General features: G+C 56.6%; 1 protein-coding gene across 1 annotated transcript in view; it reads right to left on the bottom strand.

Moving 5' to 3' along the window:
- Positions 1-3,761: 3,761 nt before the first annotated feature.
- The window catches only part of LOC147123825 (apolipoprotein L3-like), a 54,228-nt gene continuing 34,128 nt past the window's right edge, over positions 3,762-23,861 (bottom strand). Inside the window, exons 2-3 of the mRNA XM_085967325.1 lie at positions 17,305-17,332; positions 3,762-10,045 (exon numbers count right to left, since the gene is read on the bottom strand). Coding sequence (XP_085823451.1) covers positions 9,127-10,045; positions 17,305-17,332 — 947 coding nt within the window. The 3' untranslated portion in view covers positions 3,762-9,126. The remainder of the gene's footprint in view (positions 10,046-17,304; positions 17,333-23,861) is intronic.

Genomic DNA, 23,861 nt, shown 5'->3' on the forward strand with positions numbered 1-23,861 from the left:
CGATCTCCGCTCATCCCCCATTTTCTTCGCCCTGCCATTGGTGGCTGTGTCTGCACCCGCCTACCCTCTGGAATTCCCTCCCTAAAACTCTCTACCTCTCCCCCTCCTCCTTTATGAAGCTCCTTAAAGCTTCCCTCTGTGACCAAGCACCTGTCCTAACATCTCCTTATGGGGCTCGCTGTCAAATTTTGTTGGATAATCGCTCCTGGCACGTTTTACTACGTTAAAGATGAAATATAAATGCAAGCCGCTATTGTTTTGGTTTATTTGGTTTATAAACCCTTCCTGGACCTCTTTGTGCCTGTTGCGATCTCGTCTTTGTTTCTCAATGTGTGGGTGGTCCCCTCCCGATGGTTTGTGCAGGTCGTATTGTCAGTTCAGAGAGGCCACTGGGTTCTTGCAGAACCCGGACACATGGATGTCCCGAGGTTTGATACTTTTTCGAACAAGTGACGCTGAAGCTGAGTTGATTGACAGCAGAGGCAGGAGTGAACACAGTTGCCTTGGAAGCCAATCGTCAGATGAGGTAAACGTCATGGCTCCCACCCACCCTTCCAGCAATTTGTGTCGGAAGCTCAGAAAGGACACTAGGTTAAAACTGGGCCCGTTTTTTATATTTATTCGTTCTCGGCTATGTGGGCGTCGCTGGCAAGGCCGGCATTTATTCCCCATCTCTAATTGCCCTTGAGAAGGTGGTGCGTGAGCCGCCTTCTTGAACCACTGCAGTACCCGGGGTAGTACTGAGGGAGCGCCGCACTGTTGATGGGGCAGTACTGAGGGAGCACCGCACTGTCGGCGGGGCAGTACTGAGGGAGCGCTGCACCGTCGGAGCAGCAGTACTGAAGGAGTGCCGCACTGTCGGAGGGGCTGTACTGAGGGAGCGCCGCACTGTCGGAGGGGCAGTACTGAGGGAGCGCTGCACTGTCGGAGGGGCAGTACTGAAGGAGTGCCGCACTGTCGGAGGGGCTATACTGAGGGAGCGCCGCACTGTCGGAGGGGCAGTACTGAGGGAGCGCTGCACTGTCGGAGGGGCGGTACTGAGGGAGTGCCACACTGTCGGAGGGGCAGTACTGAGGGAGCGCCACACTGTCGGAGGGGCGGTACTGACGGAGTGCCGCACTGTCGGAGGGGCAGTACTGAGGGAGCGCCGCACTGTCGAAGGGGCGGTACTGAGGGAGCGCCGCACTGTCGGAGGGGCAGTACTGAGGGAGCGCCGCACTGTCGGAGGGGCAGTACTGAGGGAGTGCTGCACTGTCGGAGGGGCAGTACTGAGGGAGTGCTGCATTGTCGGAGGGGCAGTACTGAGGGAGCGCCCCACTGTCGGAGGGGCGATACTGAGGGAGCGCCGCACTGTCGGGGGGCGGTACTGAGGGAGTGCCGCACTGTCGGAGGGGCAGTACTGAGGGAGCACTGCAATGTCGGAGGGGCAGTACTGAGGGAGCGCTGCACTGTCGGAGCGGCGGGTACTGAGGGAGTGCCACACGGTCGGAGGGGCGATACTGAGGGAGCGCCGCACTGTCGGGGGGCGGAACTGAGGGAGTGCCGCACTGTCGGAGGGGCAGTACTGAGGGAGCGCTGCAATGTCGGAGGGGCAGTACTGAGGGAGCACTGCACTGTCGGAGCGGCGGTACTGAGGGAGCGCCGCACTGTTGGAGGGGCTGTACTGAGGGAGCGCCGCACTGTCGGAGGGGCAGTACTGAGGGAGCGCCACACTGTCGGAGGGGCGGTACTGAGGGAGTGCCGCACTGTTGGAGGGGCAGTACTGAGGGAGCGCCACACTGTCGAAGGGGCGGTACTGAGGGAGCACCACACTGTCGGAGGGGCGGTACTGAGGGAGCGCCGCACTGTCGGAGGGGCAGTACTGAGGGAGTGCTGCACTGTCGGAGGGGCAGTCTGTCGGATGAAATGTTTATTGAGGCCCCAAAAGCTTGGTCAAAGAGATAGGTTTTAAGGAGCGTCTTAAAGAGAGAGAGGTAGAGAGACGGCGAGGTTTAGGGAGGGAATTCCAGAGCTTAGGGCCTCGGCGGCTAAAGGCACGGCCACCAATGGTTGAGTGATGGAAATTGGGGATGCGAAAGAGACCAGAATTAGAGGTAGCGCAGAGATCTCGGAGGGCTGTGGGGCTGGAGGAGATTACAGAGCTAGAAAGGGGCGAGGCCGCGGATGGATTTGGAAACAAGGATGAGAATTTTGAAATCGAGGCGTTGCCGGACCGGGAGCCAATGTAGGTCAGCGAGCACAGGGGTGATGGGTGAACGGGACTGGGTGTGAGTTAGGACACGGGGCAGTGAGCACAGGGGGTGATGGGTGAACGGGACTGGGTGTGAGTTAGGACACGGGGCAGTGAGCACAGGGGGTGATGGGTGAACGGGACTCGGTGTGAGTTAGGACACGGGGCAGTGAGCACAGGGGGTGATGGGTGAACGGGACTGGGTGTGAGTTAGGACACGGGGCAGTGAGCACAGGGGGTGATGGGTGAACGGGACTGGGTGTGAGTTAGGACACGGGGCAGTGAGCACAGTGGGTGATGGGTGAATGGGACTGGGTGTGAGTTAGGACACGGGGCAGTGAGCACAGGGGGTGATGGGTGAACGGGACTGGGTGTGAGTTAGGACACGGGGCAGTGAGCACAGGGGGTGATGGGTGAACGGGACTGGGTGTGAGTTAGGACACGGGGCAGTGAGCACAGGGGGTGATGGGTGAACGGGACTGGGTGTGAGTTAGGACACGGGGCAGTGAGCACAGGGGGTGATGGGTGAACGGGACTGGGTGTGAGTTAGGACACGGGGCAGTGAGCACAGGGGGTGATGGGTGAACGGGACTTGGTGCGAGTTAGGACACGGAGCAGTGAGCACAGGGGGTGATGGGTGAACGGGACTGGGTGCGAGTTAGGACACGGGGCAGTGAGCACAGGGGGTGATGGGTGAACGGGACTGGGTGTGAGTTAGGACACGGGGCAGTGAGCACAGGAGGTGATGGGTGAACGGGACTTGGTGGGAGTTAGGACACGGGGCAGTGAGCACAGGGGGTGATGGGTGAACGGGACTTGGCGCGAGTTAGGACACGGGGCAGTGAGCACAGGGGGTGATGGGTGAACGGGACTTGGTGCGAGTTAGGACACGGGGCAGTGAGCACAGGGGGTGATGGGTGAGCGGGATTTGGTGTGAGTTAGGACACGGGGCAGTGAGCACAGGGGGTGATGGGTGAACGGGGCTTGGTGCGAGTTAGGACACGGGGCAGTGAGCACAGGGGGTGATGGGTGAACGGGACTGGGTGTGAGTTAGGACACGGGGCAGTGAGCACAGGGGGTGATGGGTGAACGGGACTGGGTGCGAGTTAGGACACGGGGCAGTGAGCACAGGGGGTGATGGGTGAACGGGACTGGGTGTGAGTTAGGACACGGGGCAGCAGAGTTTTGGATGAGCGCAAGTTTACGGAGGGCAGGAGGGGGTGAGGCCAGCGAGGAGAGTGCTGCAAGAGACAGAAAGAAGACATACACATAAAGGACAGATAGTGAGGGGAGAGAAAGAGATGGAGAGACACTCAGGAACAGCGATAAGCAGAGAAAGGAAGAAAAACTGAGGTACACAATAGCGCTGGCCTGAGGCAGAAACAAGATGGACAGAGAGAGCGCAAGATACAAACAGAGAACAAGGAGAGAGGAAGTCACACACACACGGACACGGCCAGTGAGACGGACAAAGGCCAAGATCCGAGTTATAAAAAGAAAAATGGTACATCTGCTGAAGTCAAAAGCCTGAAACTTGCAAATTAGTGATTTTATTGTGAAAAATAACTGGGTATAAATCAACACAAGGTTCCGATCAGGCGAACAAATCTGTGATCGAAAGTTACAGGGTGTGTCGGGCGTTCCGAGAATCGAGAGCACGTTTAGGATTTCAGCGTCTGATCCAGGTGACCCGCTGGCCAGAGCAGCTTGCACAGTCGATCAAAGTTCATGTGACAGACCGAGTCAGGAATAGCGACAGGGACTTCCCTCACACAAGGCACTCTCCCCTCGCTCGAGCAGCTCACTCCGGGGCCTCGGAGCCAGCGCTGGGTTTTCCTGAGTTCGCAGCGCTGATGGGTTTTATTCTTTCAGTTGTTGACAGGCCTTGCTAAGCATTTCCATCACTTTGTTTTTCTCACGAGTGCCTGTTTTTTTCTTTTTATCTCTATTGTTTCAGAGCCTTTGATAGGTACCTGTATCGAACCTTGGTTAGACCACACTTAGAGTACTGCGTACAGTTCTGGTCACCATGTTATAAAAAGGATCTAGAGGCACTGGAGAGGGTGCAGGGAAGATTTACAAGGATGATACCAGAACTGCGAGGGTATACATATCAGGAAAGGATGAACAGGCTGGGTCTCTTTTCTCTTGAAAAAAGAAGGCTGAGGGGTGACCTAATAGAGGTCTTTAAAATTATAGAAACATAGAAGATAGGAGCAGGAGTAGGCCATTCGGCCCCTCGAGCCTGCTCCACCATTCAATGAGATCATGGCTGATCATCCAAATTCAATTATGAAAGGTTTTGATAGAGTGGATTCAGAGAGAATGTTTCCACTTGTGGGGAAGAGCAAAACTAGAGGCCATCAATATAAGATGCACTTCCTCACAGCTTGTGGAAAATATCAGGGCATCAGGGAGAATTTCTACCAAAAATTCTCACAAATATGCCCTGAATTCAGAAATTTGAATGAAGACCAAAAACTCCCATACCTACTGGGGGAAGAGAGAAACTGTGTAACACTAGCGGCACACTATGTTACAGCTTGCCATAAACAGAGGGACAACCAGTAAACCTAAGAAAAGAGTATATACAAATTATACGAATGTATATTTATACACTCAGGGATATATCTGTTTATACACTGTATGAATAGATCTGCGTTTATGTGTTCAACCATAAATGTTTTTCGATGCTTTGGCAACATAAGATGTACCTTATCATGCCAATAAAGCGATTTGAATTGAATTGAATTGAATAGTCACCAAGAAATCCAGTAGGGAATTCAGGAGAAACTTCTTTCCCCAGAGAGTGGTGAGAATGTGGAACTCGCTACCACAGGGAGTGGTTGAAGCGAATTGTACAGATGCATTTAAGGGGAGGCTAGACAAGCATATGAGGGAGAAGGGAATCGAGGGTTACGCTGATAGATTTAGATGAGGAAAGACGGGAGGAGGCTCGAGTGGAGCATAAACGCCGGCATGGACTGGTTGGGCCGAATGGCCTCTTTCTGTGCCGTATATCCTGAGTAATCCAATGTAGGTTTACTCGCTCTAGTGACCACCGGCCCCTCAGTCTAGTCAGGCTAAACAGACCCGAGAAAACACGTCAATGACAGAAAACCTGGCTGAAAGCGCACAGAGGGTACCTGACCCCCCTGCACGAGGCTACAACTCAGGATGCAGCAGGACTAAACCAGCGAGAGCAACAGATACAGAGTGGATTGGAGATTGTTGCACAAACATCTGATTCTGGAGCGGAATCGCAGGTTAAAGAGCAGAAATGCTGCACTGGGCATAACACTGGGCTGTGCCGTTGGGATTTTTAACTCCAGGTGGATTCCCTGCTCAGCACCAAGTTAAAATTACAGTGATGTCATCAGGACGCACCGTGCATATGTAAAGAAGGACCCTGTTGGCTCCGGGCGCCTGTCATTGCTGCCTGCTCAGGAGAGCGGGTTAAAATTACAGATGTTGCAATTGTGGCGGCTTTCGGACATGCAAGAGCCAGGGCGATTTTAACTGCCCACCCGCCAGGTTTCTGCTCAGAGAGTGCACTTAAATCGCCCCACCCCCCTCCTTTGGGGATCAGGGAGCATTTATACAAAAAGTTTCCTTGTGCGATAAACTGGCTGGGGTAGAGTCCGCAATAGGGGAGAGTGTCCATGGGCTGTGGGAGGAGATTAAATGGGTGGGTAGAGTCCGCAATAGGGGAGAGTGTCCATGGGCTGTGGGAGGAGATTAAATGGGTGGGTAGAGTCCATGATAGGGGAGAGTGTACATGGGCTGTGGGAGGAGATTAAATGGGTGGGTAGAGTCCATGATAGGGGAGAGTGTACATGGGCTGTGGGAGGAGATTAAATGGGTGGGTAGAGTCCATGATAGGGGAGAGTGTACATGGGCTGTGGGAGGAGATTAAATGGGTGGGTAGAGTCCATGATAGGGGAGAGTGTACATGGGCTGTGGGAGGAGATTAAATGGGTGGGTAGAGTCCGTGATAGGGGAGAGTGTCCATGGGCTGTGGGAGGAGATTAAATGGGTGGGTAGAGTCCATGATAGGGGAGAGTGTCCATGGGCTGTGGGAGGAGATTAAATGGGTGGGTAGAGTCCATGATAGGGGAGAGTGTACATGGGCTGTGGGAGGAGATTAAATGGGTGGGTAGAGTCCATGATAGGGGAGAGTGTACATGGGCTGTGGGAGGAGATTAAATGGGTGGATAGAGTCCATGATAGGGGAGAGTGTCCATGGGCTGTGGGAGGAGATTAAATGGGTGGGTAGAGTCTCTGATAGGGGAGAGTGTACATGGGCTGTGGGAGGAGATTAAATGGGTGGATAGAGTCCATGATAGGGGAGAGTGTCCATGGGCTGTGGGAGGAGATTAAATGGGTGGGTAAAGTCCATGATAGGGGAGAGTGTACACGGGCTGTGGGAGGAGATTAAATGGGTGGGTAGAGTCCATGATAGGGGAGAGTGTACACGGGCTGTGGGAGGAGATTAAATGGGTGGGTAGAGTCCATGATAGGGGAGAGTGTACATGGGCTGTGGGAGGAGATTAAATGGGTGGGTAGAGTCCACGATAGGGGAGAGTGTACATGGGCTGTGGGAGGAGATTAAATGGGTGGGTAGAGTCCACGATAGGAGAGAGTGTACACGGGCTGTCGGAGGAGATTAAATGGGTGGGTAGAGTCCACGATAGGGGAGAGTGTACATGGGCTGTTGGAGGATATTAAATGGGTGGGCAGAGTTCATGATAGGGGAGAGTGTACATGGGCTGTGGGAGGAGATTAAATGGGTGGGTAGAGTCCATGATAGGGGAGAGTGTCCATGGGCTGTGGGAGGAGATTAAATGGGTGGGTAGAGTCCATGATAGGGGAGAGTGTCCATGGGCTGTGGGAGGAGATTAAATGGGTGGGTAGAGTCCATGATAGGGGAGAGTGTACATGGGCTGTGGGAGGAGATTAAATGGGTGGATAGAGTCCATGATAGGGGAGAGTGTCCATGGGCTGTGGGAGGAGATTAAATGGGTGGGTAGAGTCTCTGATAGGGGAGAGTGTACATGGGCTGTGGGAGGAGATTAAATGGGTGGGTAGAGTCTCTGATAGGGGAGAGTGTACAGGGGCTGTGGGAGGCGATTAAATGGGTGGGTAGAGTCCATGATAGGGTAGAGTATACATGGGCTATGGGAGGAGATTAAACGGGTGGGTAGAGTCTATGATAGGGGAGAGTGTACATGGGCTGTGGGAGGAGAATAAATGGGTGGGTAGAGTCCATGATAGGGGAGAGTGTACATAGGCTGTGGGAGGAGATTCAATGGGTGGGTAGAGTCTCTGATAGGGGAGAGTGTACATGGGCTGTGGGAGGAGATTAAATGGGTGGGTAGAGTCCATGATAGGGGAGAGTGTACATGGGCTGTGGGAGGAGATTAAATGGGTGGGTAGAGTCCATGATAGGGGAGAGTGTCCATGGGCTGTGGGAGGAGATTAAATGGGTGGATAGAGTCCATGATAGGGGAGAGTGTCCATGGGCTGTGGGAGGAGATTAAATGGGTGGGTAAAGTCCATGATAGGGGAGAGTGTACACGGGCTGTGGGAGGAGATTAAATGGGTGGGTAGAGTCCATGATAGGGGAGAGTGTACATGGGCTGTGGGAGGAGATTAAATGGGTGGGTAGAGTCCATGATAGGGGAGAGTGTACATGGGCTGTGGGAGGAGATTAAATGGGTGGGTAGAGTCCACGATAGGGGAGAGTGTCCATGGGCTGTGGGAGGAGATTAAATGGGTGGGTAGAGTCCATGGCAGGGGAGAGTGTACACGGGCTGTGGGAGGAGGATAAATGGGTGGGTAGAGTCCATGATAGGGGAGAGTGTACATGGGCTGTGGGAGAAGATTAAATGGGTGGGTAGAGTCCATCATAGGGGAGAGTGTACATGGGATGTGGAAGGAGATTAAATGGGTGGGTAGAGTCCACGATAGGGGAGAGTGTACATGGGCTGTTGGAGGATATTAAATGGGTGGGTAGAGTTCATGATAGGGGAGAGTGTACATGGGCTGTGGGAGGAGATTAAATGGGTGGGTAGAGTCCATGATAGGGGAGAATGTGCATTGGCTGTGGGAGGTGATTAAATGGGTGGGTAGAGTCCATCATAGGGTTGAGTGTACATGGGCTGTGGGAGGAGATTAAATGGGTGGGTAGAGTTCATGATAGGGGAGAGTGTACATGGGCTGTGGGAGGAGATTAAATGGGTGGGTAGAGTCCGTGATAGGGGAGAGTGTACATGGGCTGTGGGAGGAGATTAAATGGGTGGGTAGAGTCCATGATAGGGGAGAGTGTCCATGGGCTGTGGGAGGAGATTAAATGGGTGGGTAGAGTCCATGATAGGGGAGAGTGTACATGGGCTGTGGGAGGAGATTAAATGGGAGGGTAGAGTCCATGATAGGGGAGAGTGTACATGGGCTGTGGGAGGAGATTAAATGGGTGGGTAGAGTCCATGATAGGGGAGAGTGTACATGGGCTGTGGGAGGAGATTAAATGGGTGGGTAGAGTACGTGATAGCGGAGAGTGTACATGGGCTGTTGGGCGACCAATGGCGAGAGTGTGTGGGGATGGGGCAGGAGGTGCGAGGCATTTGGAGGTCATGTGATGAAAGCTCCAGGAATGCGTCCAAGCCGGGTTGGTCACCCTGTTGGTACCTGGGCCCTTCTGCCCTGCATGTCTCATAACACATCAGGCAGTGCGTTCACTCCCTGAAACAGCAGGATTTGGTTGTAGGTGGTTAGACATCCTGCAGTTAGCAGGCAGTGCGAGGAGGGAGCCTCGTCCAAGTCAGCTTATATCTCAAGTACAACCAGCACTGATTGAAGATCCCCCATCGCTGTCCCACCATGACCCTCACTCCTGCCTAAAGTGTCGCTGTGGCGCTGCTGCCACCAAAAGCACGCTTGATGGCTCCAAAAATCCCCGCAAAGGTCTGCAGCTTCTCCTTGATCTCTTGCGCCTTGCTCCGCACCTGCTGGGCCAGCTCTGTCTTGCTGCCCTTGCGCAGGTCCACGGTCTCCGTTACCAAGGAGTAGATGTCCCACGCCACGAAGGCCGAGGACAGCGCCGCGGTGGCAAGTTTGGCAGTTCTGGACACCACGAGCGGCGTCCCGAAGAGCACGTTCCTGACGTAGCCCGTGCTCTCCACCAAATTGCCGTGCTGGAGGCTCCCGAAGAGCGCCGACACCTCCGTCGCCAGTCGCTGCAGTACGGACATCTCCGCCATCGTCCGCTGGGCCAGCATGGCGCTCAGCAACCTGTAGCCGTTGTGCCCGACTGAGACGGGACGGAGGCCCAGACGCTTTGCCAGCCCGGCAGCCATGTCCGCCTCGCTCAATTGAGTCAGGCTTTCAATAGCACCATAGGCCACCTTGAAAGATTCCATCAGATCTTTGCTGTCGCTGTTGTACCGCTCAAGAATCTCGTCCACCTTTTTCTGATAGCCCTTGTTCATGTAGGCTTCCGTTATACTGGCAGAGGAAGAGGTAATACCGCCAGCCACGGCCGCCCCGGTGATCAGTAAGGATGCCCCGCCCGTGAAGGGCGCAGCGAGTAATCCTGCCAGTATTAGAGACCCTCCCACCACACTGGTGCCGCTGCCCACAACGGTGGCAATGCTGGCGCGTCGGTGACAAGTATCGATGTCGTCCGCAACCATTTGCAGCTCTTCGATGTTTCGCTCGATCCGCTTTGCGAGGACAGGGAAGAGGGTTAGGAAGCAATCCACCGCCTTGTAATTATCCTGCACTTTAAGCAAGGCATGCTCATGGGCCGGCTGCTTCCTGTTGGGGTTTATAAGCAGAACACAGGTTGCTTGTGTGAGTTGGGGAGGCAGCCTGACATTACTGTGGCAACTCTGTGCCCAGAGAATGCATGGATTTCACACAGCTTCCGCTTTCTCTCCCAGCTACTCTCAACTCAGGTAAGGACGGGGGGTTAGACTCAGGGTAAAGCTCCCTCTACACTGTCCCATCAAACACTACCAGGGCAGGTACAGCACGGGTTAGATAGAGAGTAAAGCTCCCTCTACACTGTCCCATCAAACACTCCCAGGGCAGGTACAGCACAGGGTTAGATACAGAGTAAAGCTACCTCTACACTGTCCCATCAAACACTCCCAGGGCAGGTACAGCACGGGTGAGATACAGAGTAAAGCTCCCTCTACACTGTCCCATCAAACACTCCCAGGGCATGTACTGCATGGTTAACTACTGATTAACCATATGGTACAGTGTGTGTGAAAGGGTGGAAGGTTGGTTGGGGTATAGTGTGTGTGTGAGAGGGTGGGGAGTTGGATGGGGTACAGCAGAACCTGGACCTGCTGGAGTCGTACTGCCAGACTTGGGCCCTGACAATAAATCCCCAAAAAACCAAAGTCCTTGTGTTCTAGCAAAGATCCAAACAACATGGACCCACAATAAATTTCACAGTAGGAACAACCAAAATTGAACAAACCACTCACTACACATACTTGGGCTTAAAAATCAGTTCTACGGGAAACTTCAAACTGGCTGTGAATGAACTGAAAGAGAAAGCAAGAAGGGCTTTCTATGCCATCAAAAAATCAATCCAAATAGAAATCCCAATTAGCATTTGGCTCAAAATTTTCAAATCAGTAATTGAACCAATTGCACTCTATGGCAGTGAGGTCTGGGGACCACTAACACAACAAGATTTTGCAAAATGGGACAAACACCCAATTGAGATCCTACATGCGGAATTCTGTAAAAGTATCCTCCGGACTCAAAGGAAAACAGTAAACAACGCATGCAGGGCGGAACTAGGCCAATACCCATTAATAATCACTATCCAAAAAAGAGCCACCAAATTTTGGAATCACCTACAAATGAGCAACCCCCAATGCTATCACTACGACGCCCTGAAATGCCAAGAGCTGACCATAAAGAAGAATACCCTCAGTCAACTAGTCCTGGGACTCAATAAAGTAACTAATAACAATACTAACAATAACCAGCCCCAGGACAGTGACAGGGTAACACAAAGAATTCGACCCAACACAATCGTCGCTAAGCAAAAGGAAAAATATCTGTCATATTGGGCAGAAACAACAAAAACCCAAAGCAAACTCAATTGCTACTTGGCCCTAAACAGACAATACAGCATAGCTGATTACCTGACCATGGTAAAGGATAACAAACTGAGAAGAACCTTGACAAGGTACAGACTTAGCGAACATAGCCTAGCGATCGAAAAAGGCAGACACAGGCAGACCAGGCTGCCAAGAGAAGACAGGATATGCTCTCACTGCAGTCAGGGAGTAGTTGAGACAGAGATGCACTTCCTCACAGCCTGTGGAAAATATCAGGGCATCAGAGGGAATTTCTATCAAAAATTCTCACAAATATGCCCTGAATTCAGAAATCTGACTGACAACCAAAAACTCCCATTCCTACTGGGGGAGGAGAGAAGCTGTGTAACACTGGCGGCACACTATGTTACAGCTTGCCATGAACAGAGGGACAACCAGTAAACTAAGACAAGAGTATATATAAACAAGGCAAAAATATATTTATAAACTCAGGGATATACCTGTTTATACACTGTATGAATGGAACCGCGTTTATGTGTTCAACCATAAATGTATTTTGATGCTTTGGCAACATAAGATGCACCTTATCATGCCAATAAAGCGATTTGTATTGTATTGTATTGTATTGTGTGTGAGGCTGGGGAGTTGGATGGGGTACAGTGTGTGTGAGGGTGGGGAGTTGGATGGGGTACAGTGTGTGTGAGGGTGGGGAGTTGGATGGGGTACAGTGTGTGTGAGGGTGGGGAGCTGGATGGGGTACAGTGTGTGTGAGGGTGGGGAGTTGGATGCGGTACAGTGTGTGTGTGAGGGTGGGGAGTTGGATGGGGTACAGTGTGTGTGTGAGGGTGGGGAGTTGGATGGGGTACAGTGTGTGTGTGAGGGTGGGGAATTGGATGGGGTACAGTGTGTGTGAGGGTGTGGAGTTGGATGGGGTACAGTGTGTGTGAGGGTGGGGAGTTGGATGGTGTACAGTGTGTGTGAGGGTGGGGAGTTGGATGGGGTACAGTGTGTGTGAGGGTGGGGAGTTGGATGGGGTACAGTTTGTGTGAGGGTGGGGAGTTGGATGGGGTACAGTGTGTGTGAGGGTGGGGAATTGGTTGGGGTACAGTGTGTGTGTGAGGGTGGGGAGTTGGATGGGGTACAGTGTGTGTGTGAGGGTGGGGAGTTGGATGGGGTACAGTGTGTGTGTGAGGGTGGGGAGTTGGATGGGGTACAGTGTGTGTGAGGGTGGGGAGTTGGATGGGGTACAGTGTGTGTGAGGGTGGGGAGTTGGATGGGGTACAGTGTGTGTGAGGGTGGAGAGTTGGATGGGGTACAGTGTGTGTGAGGGTGGGGAGTTGGATGGGGTACAGTGTGTGTGTGAGGGTGGGGAGTTGGATGGGGTACAGTGTGTGTGAGGGTGGGGAGTTGGATGGGGTACAGTGTGTGTGAGGGTGGGGAGTTGGATGGGGTACAGTGTGTGTGAGGGTGGGGAGTTGGATGGGGTGCAGTGTGTGTGTGAGGGTGGGGAGTTGGATGGGGCACAGTGTGTGTGAGGGTGGGGAGTTGGATGGGGTACAGTGTGTGTGAGGGTGGGGAGTTGGATGGGGTACAGTGTGTGTGAGGGTGGGGAGTTGGATGGGGTACAGTGTGTGTGAGGGTGGGGAGTTGGATGGGGTACAGTGTGTGTGAGGGTGGGGAGTTGGATGGGGTACAGTGTGTGTGAGGGTGGGGAGTTGGATGGGGTACATTGTGTGTGAGGGTGGGGAGTTGGATGGGGTACAGTGTGTGTGAGGGTGGGGAGTTGGATGGGGTACAGTGTGTGTGAGGGTGGGGAGTTGGATGGGGTACAGTGTGTGTGAGGGTGGGGAGTTGGATGGGGTACAGTGTGTGTGAGGGTGGGGAGTTGGATGGGGTACAGTGTGTGTGAGGGTGGGGAGTTGGATGGGGTACAGTGTGTGTGAGGGTGGGGAGTTGGATGGGGTACAGTGTGTGTGAGGGTGGGGTGTTGGATGGGGCACAGTGTGTGTGAGGGTGGGGAGTTGGATGGGGCACAGTGTGTGTGAGGGTGGGGAGTTGGATGGGGTACAGTGTGTGTGAGGGTGGGGAGTTGGATGGGGTACAGTGTGTGTGAGGGTGGGGAGTTGGATGGGGTACAGTGTGTGTGAGGGTGGGGAGTTGGATGGGGTACAGTGTGTGTGAGGGTGGGGAGTTGGATGGGGTACAGTGTGTGTGAGGGTGGGGAGTTGGATGGGGTACAGTGTGTGTGAGGGTGGGGAGTTGGATGGGGTACAGTGTGTGTGAGGGTGGGGAGTTGGATGGGGTACAGTGTGTGTGAGGGTGGGGAGTTGGATGGGGTACAGTGTGTGTGTGAGGGTGGGGAGTTGGATGGGGTACAGTGTGTGTGAGGGTGGGGAGTTGGATGGGGTACAGTGTGTGTGAGGGTGGGGAGTTGGATGGGGTACAGTGTGTGAGAGGTTGGGGAGTTGGATGGGCTACAGTGTGTGTGTGAGGGTGGGGAGTTCGATGGGGTACAGTGTGTGTGAGGGTGGGGAGTTGGATGGGGTACAGTGTGTGTGAGGGTGGGGAGTTGGATGGGGTACAGTGTGTGGGAGGGTGGGGAGTTGGATGGGGTACAGTGTGTGTGAGGGTGGGGAGTTGGATGGGGTACAGTGTGTGTGAGGGTGGGGAGTTGGATGGGGTACGGTGTGTGTGAGGGTGGGGAGTTGGATGGGGTACAGTGTGTGTGAGGGTGGGGAGTTGGATGGGGTACAGTGTGTGTGAGGGTGGGGAGTTGGATGGGGTACAGTGTGTGTGAGGGTGGGGAGTTGGATGGGGAACAGTGTGTGTGAGGGTGGGGAGTTGGATGGGGTACAGTGTGTGTGTGAGGGTGGGGAGTTGGATGGGGTACAGTGTGTGTGAGGGTGGGGAGTTGGATGGGGTACAGTGTGTGTGAGGGTGGGGAGTTGGATGGGGTACAGTGTGTGTGAGGGTGGGGAGTTGGATGGGGTACAGTGTGTGTGAGGGTGGGGAGTTGGATGGGGTACTGTGTGTGTGAGGGTGGGGAGTTGGATGGGGTACAGTGTGTGTGAGGGTGGGGAGTTGGATGGGGTACAGTGTGTGTGAGGGTGGGGAGTTGGATGGGGTACAGTGTGTGAGAGGGTGGGGAGTTGGATGGGGTACAGTGTGTTTGAGGGTGGGGAGTTGTATGGGGTACAGTGTGTGTGAGGGTGGGGAGTTGGATGGGGTACTGTGTGTGTGAGGGTGGGGAGTTGGATGGGGTACAGTGTGTGTGAGGGTGGGGAGTTGGATGGGGTACAGTGTGTGTGAGGGTGGGGAGTTGGATGGGGTACAGTGTGTGTGAGGGTGGGGAGTTGGATGGGGTACAGTGTGTGTGTGAGGGTGGGGAGTTGGATGGGGTACAGTGTGTGTGAGGGTGGGGAGTTGGATGGGGTACAGTGTGTGTGAGGGTGGGGAGTTGGATGGGGTGCAGTGTGTGTGAGGGTGGGGATTTGGATGGGGTACAGTGTGTGTGAGGGTGGGGAGTTGGATGGGGTACAGTGTGTGTGTGAGGGTGGGGAGTTGGATGGGGTACAATGTGTGTGAGGGTGGGGAGTTGGATGGGGTACAGTGTGTGTGAGGGTGGGGAGTTGGATGGGGTACATTGTGTGTGAGGGTGGGGAGTTGGATGGGGTACAGTGTGTGTGAGGGTGGGGAGTTGGATGGGGTACAGTGTGTGTGAGGGTGGGGAGTTGGATGGGGTACAGTGTGTGTGAGGGTGGGGAGTTGGATGGGGTACAGTGTGTGTGAGGGTGGGGAGTTGGATGGGGTACAGTGTGTGTGTGAGGGTGGGGAGTTGGATGGGGTACAGTGTGTGTGAGGGTGGGGAGTTGGATGGGGTACAGTGTGTGTGAGGGTGGGGAGTTGGATGGGGTGCAGTGTGTGTGAGGGTGGGGATTTGGATGGGGTACAGTGTGTGTGAGGGTGGGGAGTTGGATGGGGTACAGTGTGTGTGTGAGGGTGGGGAGTTGGATGGGGTACAATGTGTGTGAGGGTGGGGAGTTGGATGGGGTACAGTGTGTGTGAGGGTGGGGAGTTGGATGGGGTACATTGTGTGTGAGGGTGGGGAGTTGGATGGGGTACAGTGTGTGTGAGGGTGGGGAGTTGGATGGGGTACAGTGTGTGTGTGAGGGTGGGGGGTTGGATGGGGTGCAGTGTGTGTGAGGGTGGGGAGCTGGATGGGGTACAGTGTGTGTGAGGGTGGGGAGTTGGATGGGGTGCAGTGTGTGTGAGGGTGGGGAGCTGGATGGGGTACAGTGTGTGTGAGGGTGGGGAGTTGGATGGGGTACAGTGTGTGTGAGGGTGGGGAGTTGGATGGGGTGCAGTGTGTGTGAGGGTGGGGAGTTGGATGGGGTACATTGTGTGTGAGGGTGGGGAGTTGGATGGGGTACAGTGTGTGTGAGGGTGGGGAGTTGGATGGGGTACAGTGTGTGTGTGAGGGTGGGGGGTTGGATGGGGTACAGTGTGTATGAGGGTGGGGAGTTGGATGGGGTACAGTGTGTGTGGGGGTGGGGAGTTGGATGGGGTACAGTGTGTGTGAGGGTGGGGAGTTGGATGGGGTACAGTGTGTGTGAGGGTGGGGAGTTGGATGGGGTACAGTGTGTGTGAGGGTGGGGAGTTGGATGGGGTACATTGTGTGTGAGGGTGGGGAGTTGGATGGGGTACAGTGTGTGTGAGGGTGGGGAGTTGGATGGGGTACATTGTGTGTGAGGGTGCGGAGCTGGATGGGGTACAGTGTGTGTGAGGGTGGGGAGTTGGATGGGGTACAGTGTGTGTGAGGGTGGGGAGTTGGATGGGGTACAGTGTGTGTGAGGGTGGGGAGTTGGATGGGGTACATTGTGTGTGAGGGTGCGGAGCTGGATGGGGTACAGTGTGTGTGAGGGTGGGGAGTTGGATGGGGTACAGTGTGTGTGAGGGTGGGGAGTTGGATGGGGTACAGTGTGTGTGAGGGTGGGGAGTTGGATGGGGTACAGTGTGTGTGAGGGTGGGGAGTTGGATGGGGTACAGTGTGTGTGAGGGTGGGGAGTTGGATGGGGTACAGTGTGTGTGAGGGTGGGGAGTTGGATGGGGTACAGTGTGTGTGAGGGTGGGGAGTTGGATGGGGTACATTGTGTGTGAGGGTGGGGAGTTGGATGGGGTACAGTGTGTGTGAGGGTGGGGAGTTGGATGGGGTACGGTGTGTGTGAGGGTGGGGAGTTGGATGAGGTACAGTGTGTGTGAGGGTGGGGACTTGGATGGGGTACAGTGTGTGTGAGGGTGGGGAGTTGGATGGGGTACAGTGTGTGTGAGGGTGGGGAGTTGGATGGGGTACAGTGTGTGTGAGGGTGGGGAGTTGGATGGGGTACAGTGTGTGTGAGGGTGGGGAGTTGGATGGGGTACAGTGTGTGTGAGGGTGGGGAGTTGGATGGGGTACAGTGTGTGTGAGGGTGGGGAGTTGGATGGGGTACAGTGTGTGTGAGGGTGGGGAGTTGGATGGGGTACAGTGTGTGTGAGGGTGGGGAGTTGGATGGGGTACAGTGTGTGTGAGGGTGGGGAGATGAGTGTTTTTATGAAGTTGAGCCCTGGGGGATTTGATGTGGGAGTGTGATGGTTGTGGTCACCTTTAGGTACGTGCTGGTTCGGACGGGCCCCATTACAGCCGTGCAATCCTCAGTGTGTGGGTTTTTTTCATAGTTTTCTGGAGGAGTCTGATGAAGACTCCACTAGAAATTTACAATCGGTTTTGGCTCTTCAAAACGTGGAATTTTCCTGTAAGCCTTACATTTATTAAGTTTATTCCCTCCAAAAGAGGGGAAGGCAGCTTTGTTTGCTGCCCGGCCAAGGGACAAAGCTCCTGAAACTATTTGTCTTCCGGGGTCAGATGCTTGCACTCGGGCTGCTTCGAGTTATCAGCTTTTTGGGAATGATGGTCTCATGTTCTTAAGAGTTTATTCAGAAAATGTCCATACTTACCACAACACAACTGCACCAACCTCTTCATCTGTTGAAGAAATTAGAGATTGAAGTTATTTTGATGATAATATTAATGACACAGCTCCGAGATGAGGCCTCCCCTCACAGTTGGCCAGCGACGTGTTTTGGATTTGCCCTTGGGATGCCCAGCAGCCAACCCTCCCAGATTGTCCTGCAATCTCCAGGAATGGGAGGTTAATCTCCCGGTGAATTCTTCCAGCCACCCGGGAGAAAATACGGGAGTACAGTTAGCACTTTGCGCCACCAGGTACCACGTCTGTAGTTTGTGCACGGCACTCTCACGATGCAACCCTTCTGGCCCACATCCTCATGAAGGAGATCTCAATGACCAGCGGTGCCCAGTGGTCAGTGAGTTGGTGGTTCCCAGCGGTCAGTCAGTGGTGCCCAGCGATCAGTGAGTGGTGGTTCCCAGCGGTCAGTCACTGGTGCCCAGCGGTCAGTGAGTTGGTGGTTCCCAGCGGTCAGTCAGTGGTGCCCGGCGATCAGTGAGTCAGTGGTTCCCAGCGGTCAGTGAGTCGGTGGTTCCCAGCGGTCAGTGGGTCAGTGAGTCAGTGTTTCCCAGTGGTCAGTGGGTCAGCGAGTCGGTGGTTCCCAGCAGTCAGTGGGTCAGTGAGTCGGTGGTTCCCAGCGGTCAGTGGGTCAGCGAGTCGGTGGTTCCCAGCGGTCTGTGGTCAGTGAGTCGGTGGTTCCCAGCGGTCAGTGGGTCAGTGAGTAGGTGGTTACCAGCGGTCAGTGGGTCAATGAGTCGGTGGTTCCCAGCGGTCAGTGGGTCAGCGAGTCGGTGGTTCCCAGCAGTCTGTGGTCAGCGAGTCGGCAATTCCCTGCAGTCAGTGGGACAACAAGTCGGTGGTTCCCAGCGGTCAGTGGTCAGCGAGTCGGTGGTTCCCAGCGGTCAGTGGGTCAGCGAGTCGGTGGTTCCCAGCAGTCAGTGGTCAGCGAGTCGGCAATTCCCTGCAGTCAGTGGGTCAACGAGTCGGTGGTTCCCAGCGGTCAGTGGTCAGCGAGTCGGTGGTTCCCAGCGGTCAGTGGGTCAGCGAGTCAGTGGTTCCCAGCGGTCAGTGGGTCAGTGAGTTGGTGGTTCCCAGCGGTCAGTCGATAGTGAGTCGGTGGTTCCCAGCGGTCAGTGGTCAGCGAGTCAGTGGTTCCCAGCGGTCAGTGGGTCAGCGAGTCAGTGGTTCCCAGCGGTCAGTGGGTCAGTGAGTTGGTGGTTCCCAGCGGTCAGTCGATAGTGAGTCGGTGGTTCCCAGCGGTCAGTGGTCAGCGAGTCAGTGGTTCCCAGCGGTCAGTGGTCAGTGAGTCGGTGGTTCCCAGCGGTCAGTGGGTCAGCGAGTTGGTGGTTCCCAGCGGTCAGTGGTCAGCGAGTCGGTGGTTCCCAGCGGTCAGTGGTCAGCGAGTCGGTGGTTCCCAGCGGTCAGTGGGTCAGCGAGTCGGTGGTTCCCAGCGGTCAGTGGGTCAGCAATTTGGTGTTTCCCAGCGGTCAGTGGGTCAGTGAGTCGGTGGTTCCCAGCGGTCAGTGGGTCAGCGAGTCGATGGTTCCCAGCGGTCAGTGGGTCAGCGAGTTGGTGGGTCCCAGCGGTCAGTGGGTCAGTAAGTCGGTGGTTCCCAGCGGTCAGTGGTCAGCGAGTCGGTGGTTCCCAGCGGTCAGTGGTCAGCGAGTCGGTGGTTCCCAGCGGTCAGTGGGTCAGCGAATTGGTGGTTCCCAGCAGTCAGTGGGTCAGCAATTTGGTGTTTCCCAGCGGTCAGTAGGTCAGCGAGTCGGTGGTTCCCAGCGGTCAGTGGGTCAGCGAGTCGGTGGTTCCCAGCGGTCAGTGGGTCAGTGAGTCAGTGGTTCCCAGCGGTCAGTGGCTCTGCGGTGCCCAGCGATGCCCAGCGGTCAGTGAGTCGGTAAATCCCAGCAGTCAGTGGGTCAGCGTGTCGGTGGTTCCCAGTGGCCAGTGGTCAGTGGGTCAGCGAGTCGGTGGTTCCCAGCGGTCAGTGGTCAGCGAGTCGGTGGTTCGCAGCGGTCAGTTGGTCAGTGAGTCTGTGGTTCCGAGTGGTCAGTGGGTCAGCGAGTCGGTGGTTCCCAGCGGTCAGTGGTCAGCGAGTCAGAGGTTCCCAGCGGTCAGTGGTCAGCGAGTGGGTGGTTCCCAGCGGTCAGTGGTCAGCGAGTCGGTGGTTCCCAGCGGTCAGTGGTCAGCGAGTCGGTGGTTCCCAGCGGTCAGTGGTCAGCGAGTCGGTGGTTCCCAGCGGTCAGTGGGTCAGCGAGTCGGTGGTTCCCAGCGGTCAGTGGGTCAGCAATTTGGTGTTTCCCAGCGGTCAGTGGGTCAGTGAGTCGGTGGTTCCCAGCGGTCAGTGGGTCAGCGAGTCGATGGTTCCCAGCGGTCAGTGGGTCAGTGAGTCGGTGGTTCCCAGCGGTCAGTGGGTCAGCGAGTCGGTGGTTCCCAGCGGTCAGTGGTCAACGAGTCGGTGGTTCCCAGCGGTCAGTGGGTCAACGAGTCAGTGGTTCCCAGCAGTCAGTGTTCAGCGAGTCGGTGGTTCTCAGCGGTCAGTGGGTCAGCGAGTCGGTGGTTCCCAGCGGTCAGTGGGTCAGTGGTTCCCAGCGGTCAGTGGCTCTGCGGTGCCCAGCGATGCCCAGCGGTCAGTGTGTCAGCGAGTCGGTAAATCTCAGCGGTCAGTGGGTCAGCGAGTCGGTGGTTCCCAGTGGCCAGTGGTCAGTGGGTCAGCGAGTCGGTGGTTCCCAGCGGTCAGCGAGTCGGTGGTTCGCAGCGGTCAGTTGGTCAGTGAGTCGGTGGTTCCCAGCGGTCAGTGGGTCAGTGAGTCGGTGGTTCCCAGCGGTCAGTGGGTCAGCGAGTCGATGGTTCCCAGCGTTCAGTGGGTCAGCGAGTCGGTGGTTCCCAGCAGTCAGTGGTCAGCGAGTCGGTTGTTCCCAGCAGTCAGTGGGTCAGCGAGTCGGTGGTTCCCAGCGGTCAGTGGTCAGCGAGTCGGTGGTTCCCAGCGGTCGGTGGGTCAGCGAGTCGGTGGTTCCCAGCGGTCAGTGGTCAGCGAGTCGGTGGTTCCCAGCGGTCGGTGGGTCAGCAAGTCGGTGGTTCCCAGCGGTCAGTGGTCAGCGAGTCGGCGGTTCCCAGCATTCAGTGGGTCAGCAAGTCGTTAATTCCCAGCGGTGAGTGGGTCAGTGAGTCGGTGGTTCCCAGCGGTCAGTGGGTCAGTCAGTCGGTGGTTCCCAGCGGTCAGTGGGTCAGCGGTTCCCAGCGGTCAGTGGGTCAGTCAGTCGCTGGTTCCCAGCGGTCAGTGGGTCAGTCAGACGGTGGTTCCCAGCGGTCAGTGGGTCAGCGGTTCCCAGCGGTCAGTGGGTCAGTCAGTTGGTGGTTCCCAGCGGTCAGTGGGTCAGCGAGTCGGTGGTTCCCAGCGGTCAGTGGGTCAGCGAGTCGGTGGTTCCCAGCGGTCAGTGGTCAGCGAGTCGGTGGTTCCCAGCGGTCAGTGGGTCAATGAGTCGGTGGTTCCCAGCGGTCAGTGGTCAGCGAGTCGGTGGTTCCCAGCGGTCAGTGGGTCAGCGAGTCGGTGGTTCCCAGCGGTCAGTGGGTCAGTGAGTCAGTGGTTCCCAGCGGTCAGTGGCTCTGCGGTGCCCAGCGATGCCCAGCGGTCAGTGGGTCAGCGAGTCGGTAAATCCCAGCGGTCAGTGGGTCAGCGAGTCGGTGGTTCCCAGTGGCCAGTGGTCAGTGGGTCAGCGAGTCGGTGGTTCCCAGCGGTCAGTGGCTCTGCGGTGCCCAGCGATGCCCAGCGGTCAGTGGGTCAGCGAGTCGGTAAATCCCAGCGGTCAGTGGGTCAGCGAGTCGGTGGTTCCCAGCGGTCAGTGGCTCTGCGGTGCCCAGCGATGCCCAGCGGTCAGTGGGTCAGCGAGTCGGTAAATCCCAGCGGTCAGTGGGTCAGCGAGTCGGTGGTTCCCAGTGGCCAGTGGTCAGTGGGTCAGCGAGTCGGTGGTTCCCAGCAGTCAGTGGTCAGCGAGTCGGTGGTTCCCAGCAGTCAGTGGTCAGCGAGTCGGTGGTTCGCAGCGGTCAGTTGGTCAGTGAGTCGGTGGTTCCCAGCAGTCAGTGGTCAGTGAGTCGGTGGTTCCCAGCGGTCAGTGGGTCAGTCAGTCGGTGGTTCCCAGCGGTCAGTGGGTCAGTGGTTCCCAGCGGTCAGTGGGTCAGTCAGTCGCTGGTTCCCAGCGGTCAGTGGGTCAGTCAGACGGTGGTTCCCAGCGGTCAGTGGGTTAGCGGTTCCCAGCGGTCAGTGGGTCAGTCAGTTGGTGGTTCCCAGCGGTCAGTGGGTCAGCGAGTCGGTGGTTCCCAGCGGTCAGTGGGTCAGCGAGTCGGTGGTTCCCAGCAGTCAGTGGTCAGCGAGTCGGCAATTCCCTGCAGTCAGTGGGTCAACGAGTCGGTGGTTCCCAGCGGTCAGTGGTCAGCGAGTCGGTGGTTCCCAGCGGTCAGTGGGTCAGCGAGTCAGTGGTTCCCAGCGGTCAGTGAGTTGGTGGTTCCCAGCGGTCAGTCGATAGTGAGTCGGTGGTTCCCAGCGGTCAGTGGTCAGCGAGTCGGTGGTTCCCAGTGGTCAGTGGGTCAGCGAGTTGGTGGTTCCCAGCGGTCAGTGGTCAGCGAGTCGGTGGTTCCCAGCGGTCAGTGGTCAGCGAGTCGGTGGTTCCCAGCGGTCAGTGGGTCAGCGAGTCGGTGGTTCCCAGCGGTCAGTGGGTCAGCAATTTGGTGTTTCCCAGCGGTCAGTGGGTCAGTGAGTCGGTGGTTCCCAGCGGTCAGTGGGTCAGCGAGTCGATGGTTCCCAGCGGTCAGTGGGTCAGCGAGTTGGTGGGTCCTAGCGGTCAGTGGGTCACTAAGTCGGTGGTTCCCAGCGGTCAGTGGTCAGCGAGTCGGTGGTTCCCAGCGGTCAGTGGGTCAGCGAATTGGTGGTTCCCAGCAGTCAGTGGGTCAGCAATTTGGTGTTTCCCAGCAGTCAGTAGGTCAGCGAGTCGGTGGTTCCCAGCGGTCAGTGGGTCAGCGAGTCGGTGGTTCCCAGCGGTCAGTGGGTCAGTGAGTCAGTGGTTCCCAGCGGTCAGTGGCTCTGCGGTGCCCAGCGATGCCCAGCGGTCAGTGGGTCAGCGAGTCGGTAAATCCCAGCGGTCAGTGAGTCAGTGGTTCCCAGTGGCCAGTGGTCAGTGGGTCAGCGAGTCGGTGGTTCCCAGCGGTCAGTGGTCAGCGAGTCGGTGGTTCGCAGCGGTCAGTTGGTCAGCGAGTCGGTGGTTCGCAGCGGTCAGTTGGTCAGTGAGTCGGTGGTTCCCAGCGGTCAGTGGGTCAGCGAGTCGGTGGTTCCCAGCGGTCAGTGCGTCAGTGAGTCAGTGGTTCCCAGCGGTCAGTGGCTCTGCGGTGCCCAGCGATGCCCAGCGGTCAGTGGGTCAGCGAGTCGGTAAATCCCAGCGGTCAGTGGGTCAGCGTGTCGGTGGTTCCCAGTGGCCAGTGGTCAGTGGGTCAGCGAGTCGGTGGTTCCCAGCGGTCAGTGGTCAGCGAGTCGGTGGTTCGCAGCGGTCAGTTGGTCAGTGAGTCGGTGGTTCCCAGTGGTCAGTGGGTCAGCGAGTCGGTAGTTCCCAGCGGTCAGTGGTCAGCGAGTCAGTGGTTCCCAGCGGTCAGTGGTCAGCGAGTGGGTGGTTCCCAGCGGTCAGTGGTCAGCGAGTCGGTGGTTCCCAGCAGTCAGTAGGTCAGCGAGTCGGTGGTTCCCAGTGGTCAGTGGTCAGCGAGTCGGTGGTTCCCAGCGGTCGGTGGGTCAGCGAGTCGGTGGTTCCCAGTGGTCAGTGGTCAGCGAGTCGGTGGTTCCCAGCGGTCAGTGGCCAGCGAGTCGGTGGTTCCCAGCGTTCGGTGGTTCCCAGCGGTCAGTGGGTCAGCGAGTCGGTGGTTCCCAGCGGTCAGTGGGTCAGCAATTTGGTGTTTCCCAGCGGTCAGTGGGTCAGTGAGTCGGTGGTTCCCAGCGGTCAGTGGGTCAGCGAGTCGATGGTTCCCAGCGGTCAGTGGGTCAGTGAGTCGGTGGTTCCCAGTGGTCAGTGGTCAGCGAGTCAGTGGTTCCCAGTGGTCAGTGGGTCAGCGAGTCGGTGGTTCCCAGCGGTCAGTGGTCAGCGAGTCGGTGGTTCCCAGCGGTCAGTGGGTCAACGAGTCGGTGGTTCCCAGCGGTCAGCGAGTCGGTGGTTCCCAGCGGTCAGTGGGTCAGCGAGTCGGTGGTTCCCAGCGGTCAGTGGGTCAGTGAGTCAGTGGTTCCCAGCGGTCAGTGGCTCTGCGGTGCCCAGCGATGCCCAGCGGTCAGTGGGTCAGCGAGTCGGTAAATCCCAGCGGTCAGTGGGTCAGCGAGTCGGTGGTTCCCAGTGGCCAGTGGTCAGTGGGTCAGCGAGTCGGTGGTTCCCAGCGGTCAGTGGTCAGCGAGTCGGTGGTTCGCAGCGGTCAGTTGGTCAGTGAGTCGGTGGTTCCCAGCGGTCAGTGGGTCAGTGAGTCGGTGGTTCCCAGTGGTCAGTGGTCAGCGAGTCGGTGGTTCCCAGCGGTCGGTGGGTCAGC

This window comes from Somniosus microcephalus, chromosome 2, assembly GCF_052327205.1.
Source record: "Somniosus microcephalus isolate GS21.2 chromosome 2, FLI_Smic_1.0, whole genome shotgun sequence".
Lineage (NCBI taxonomy): Eukaryota > Metazoa > Chordata > Chondrichthyes > Squaliformes > Somniosidae > Somniosus > Somniosus microcephalus.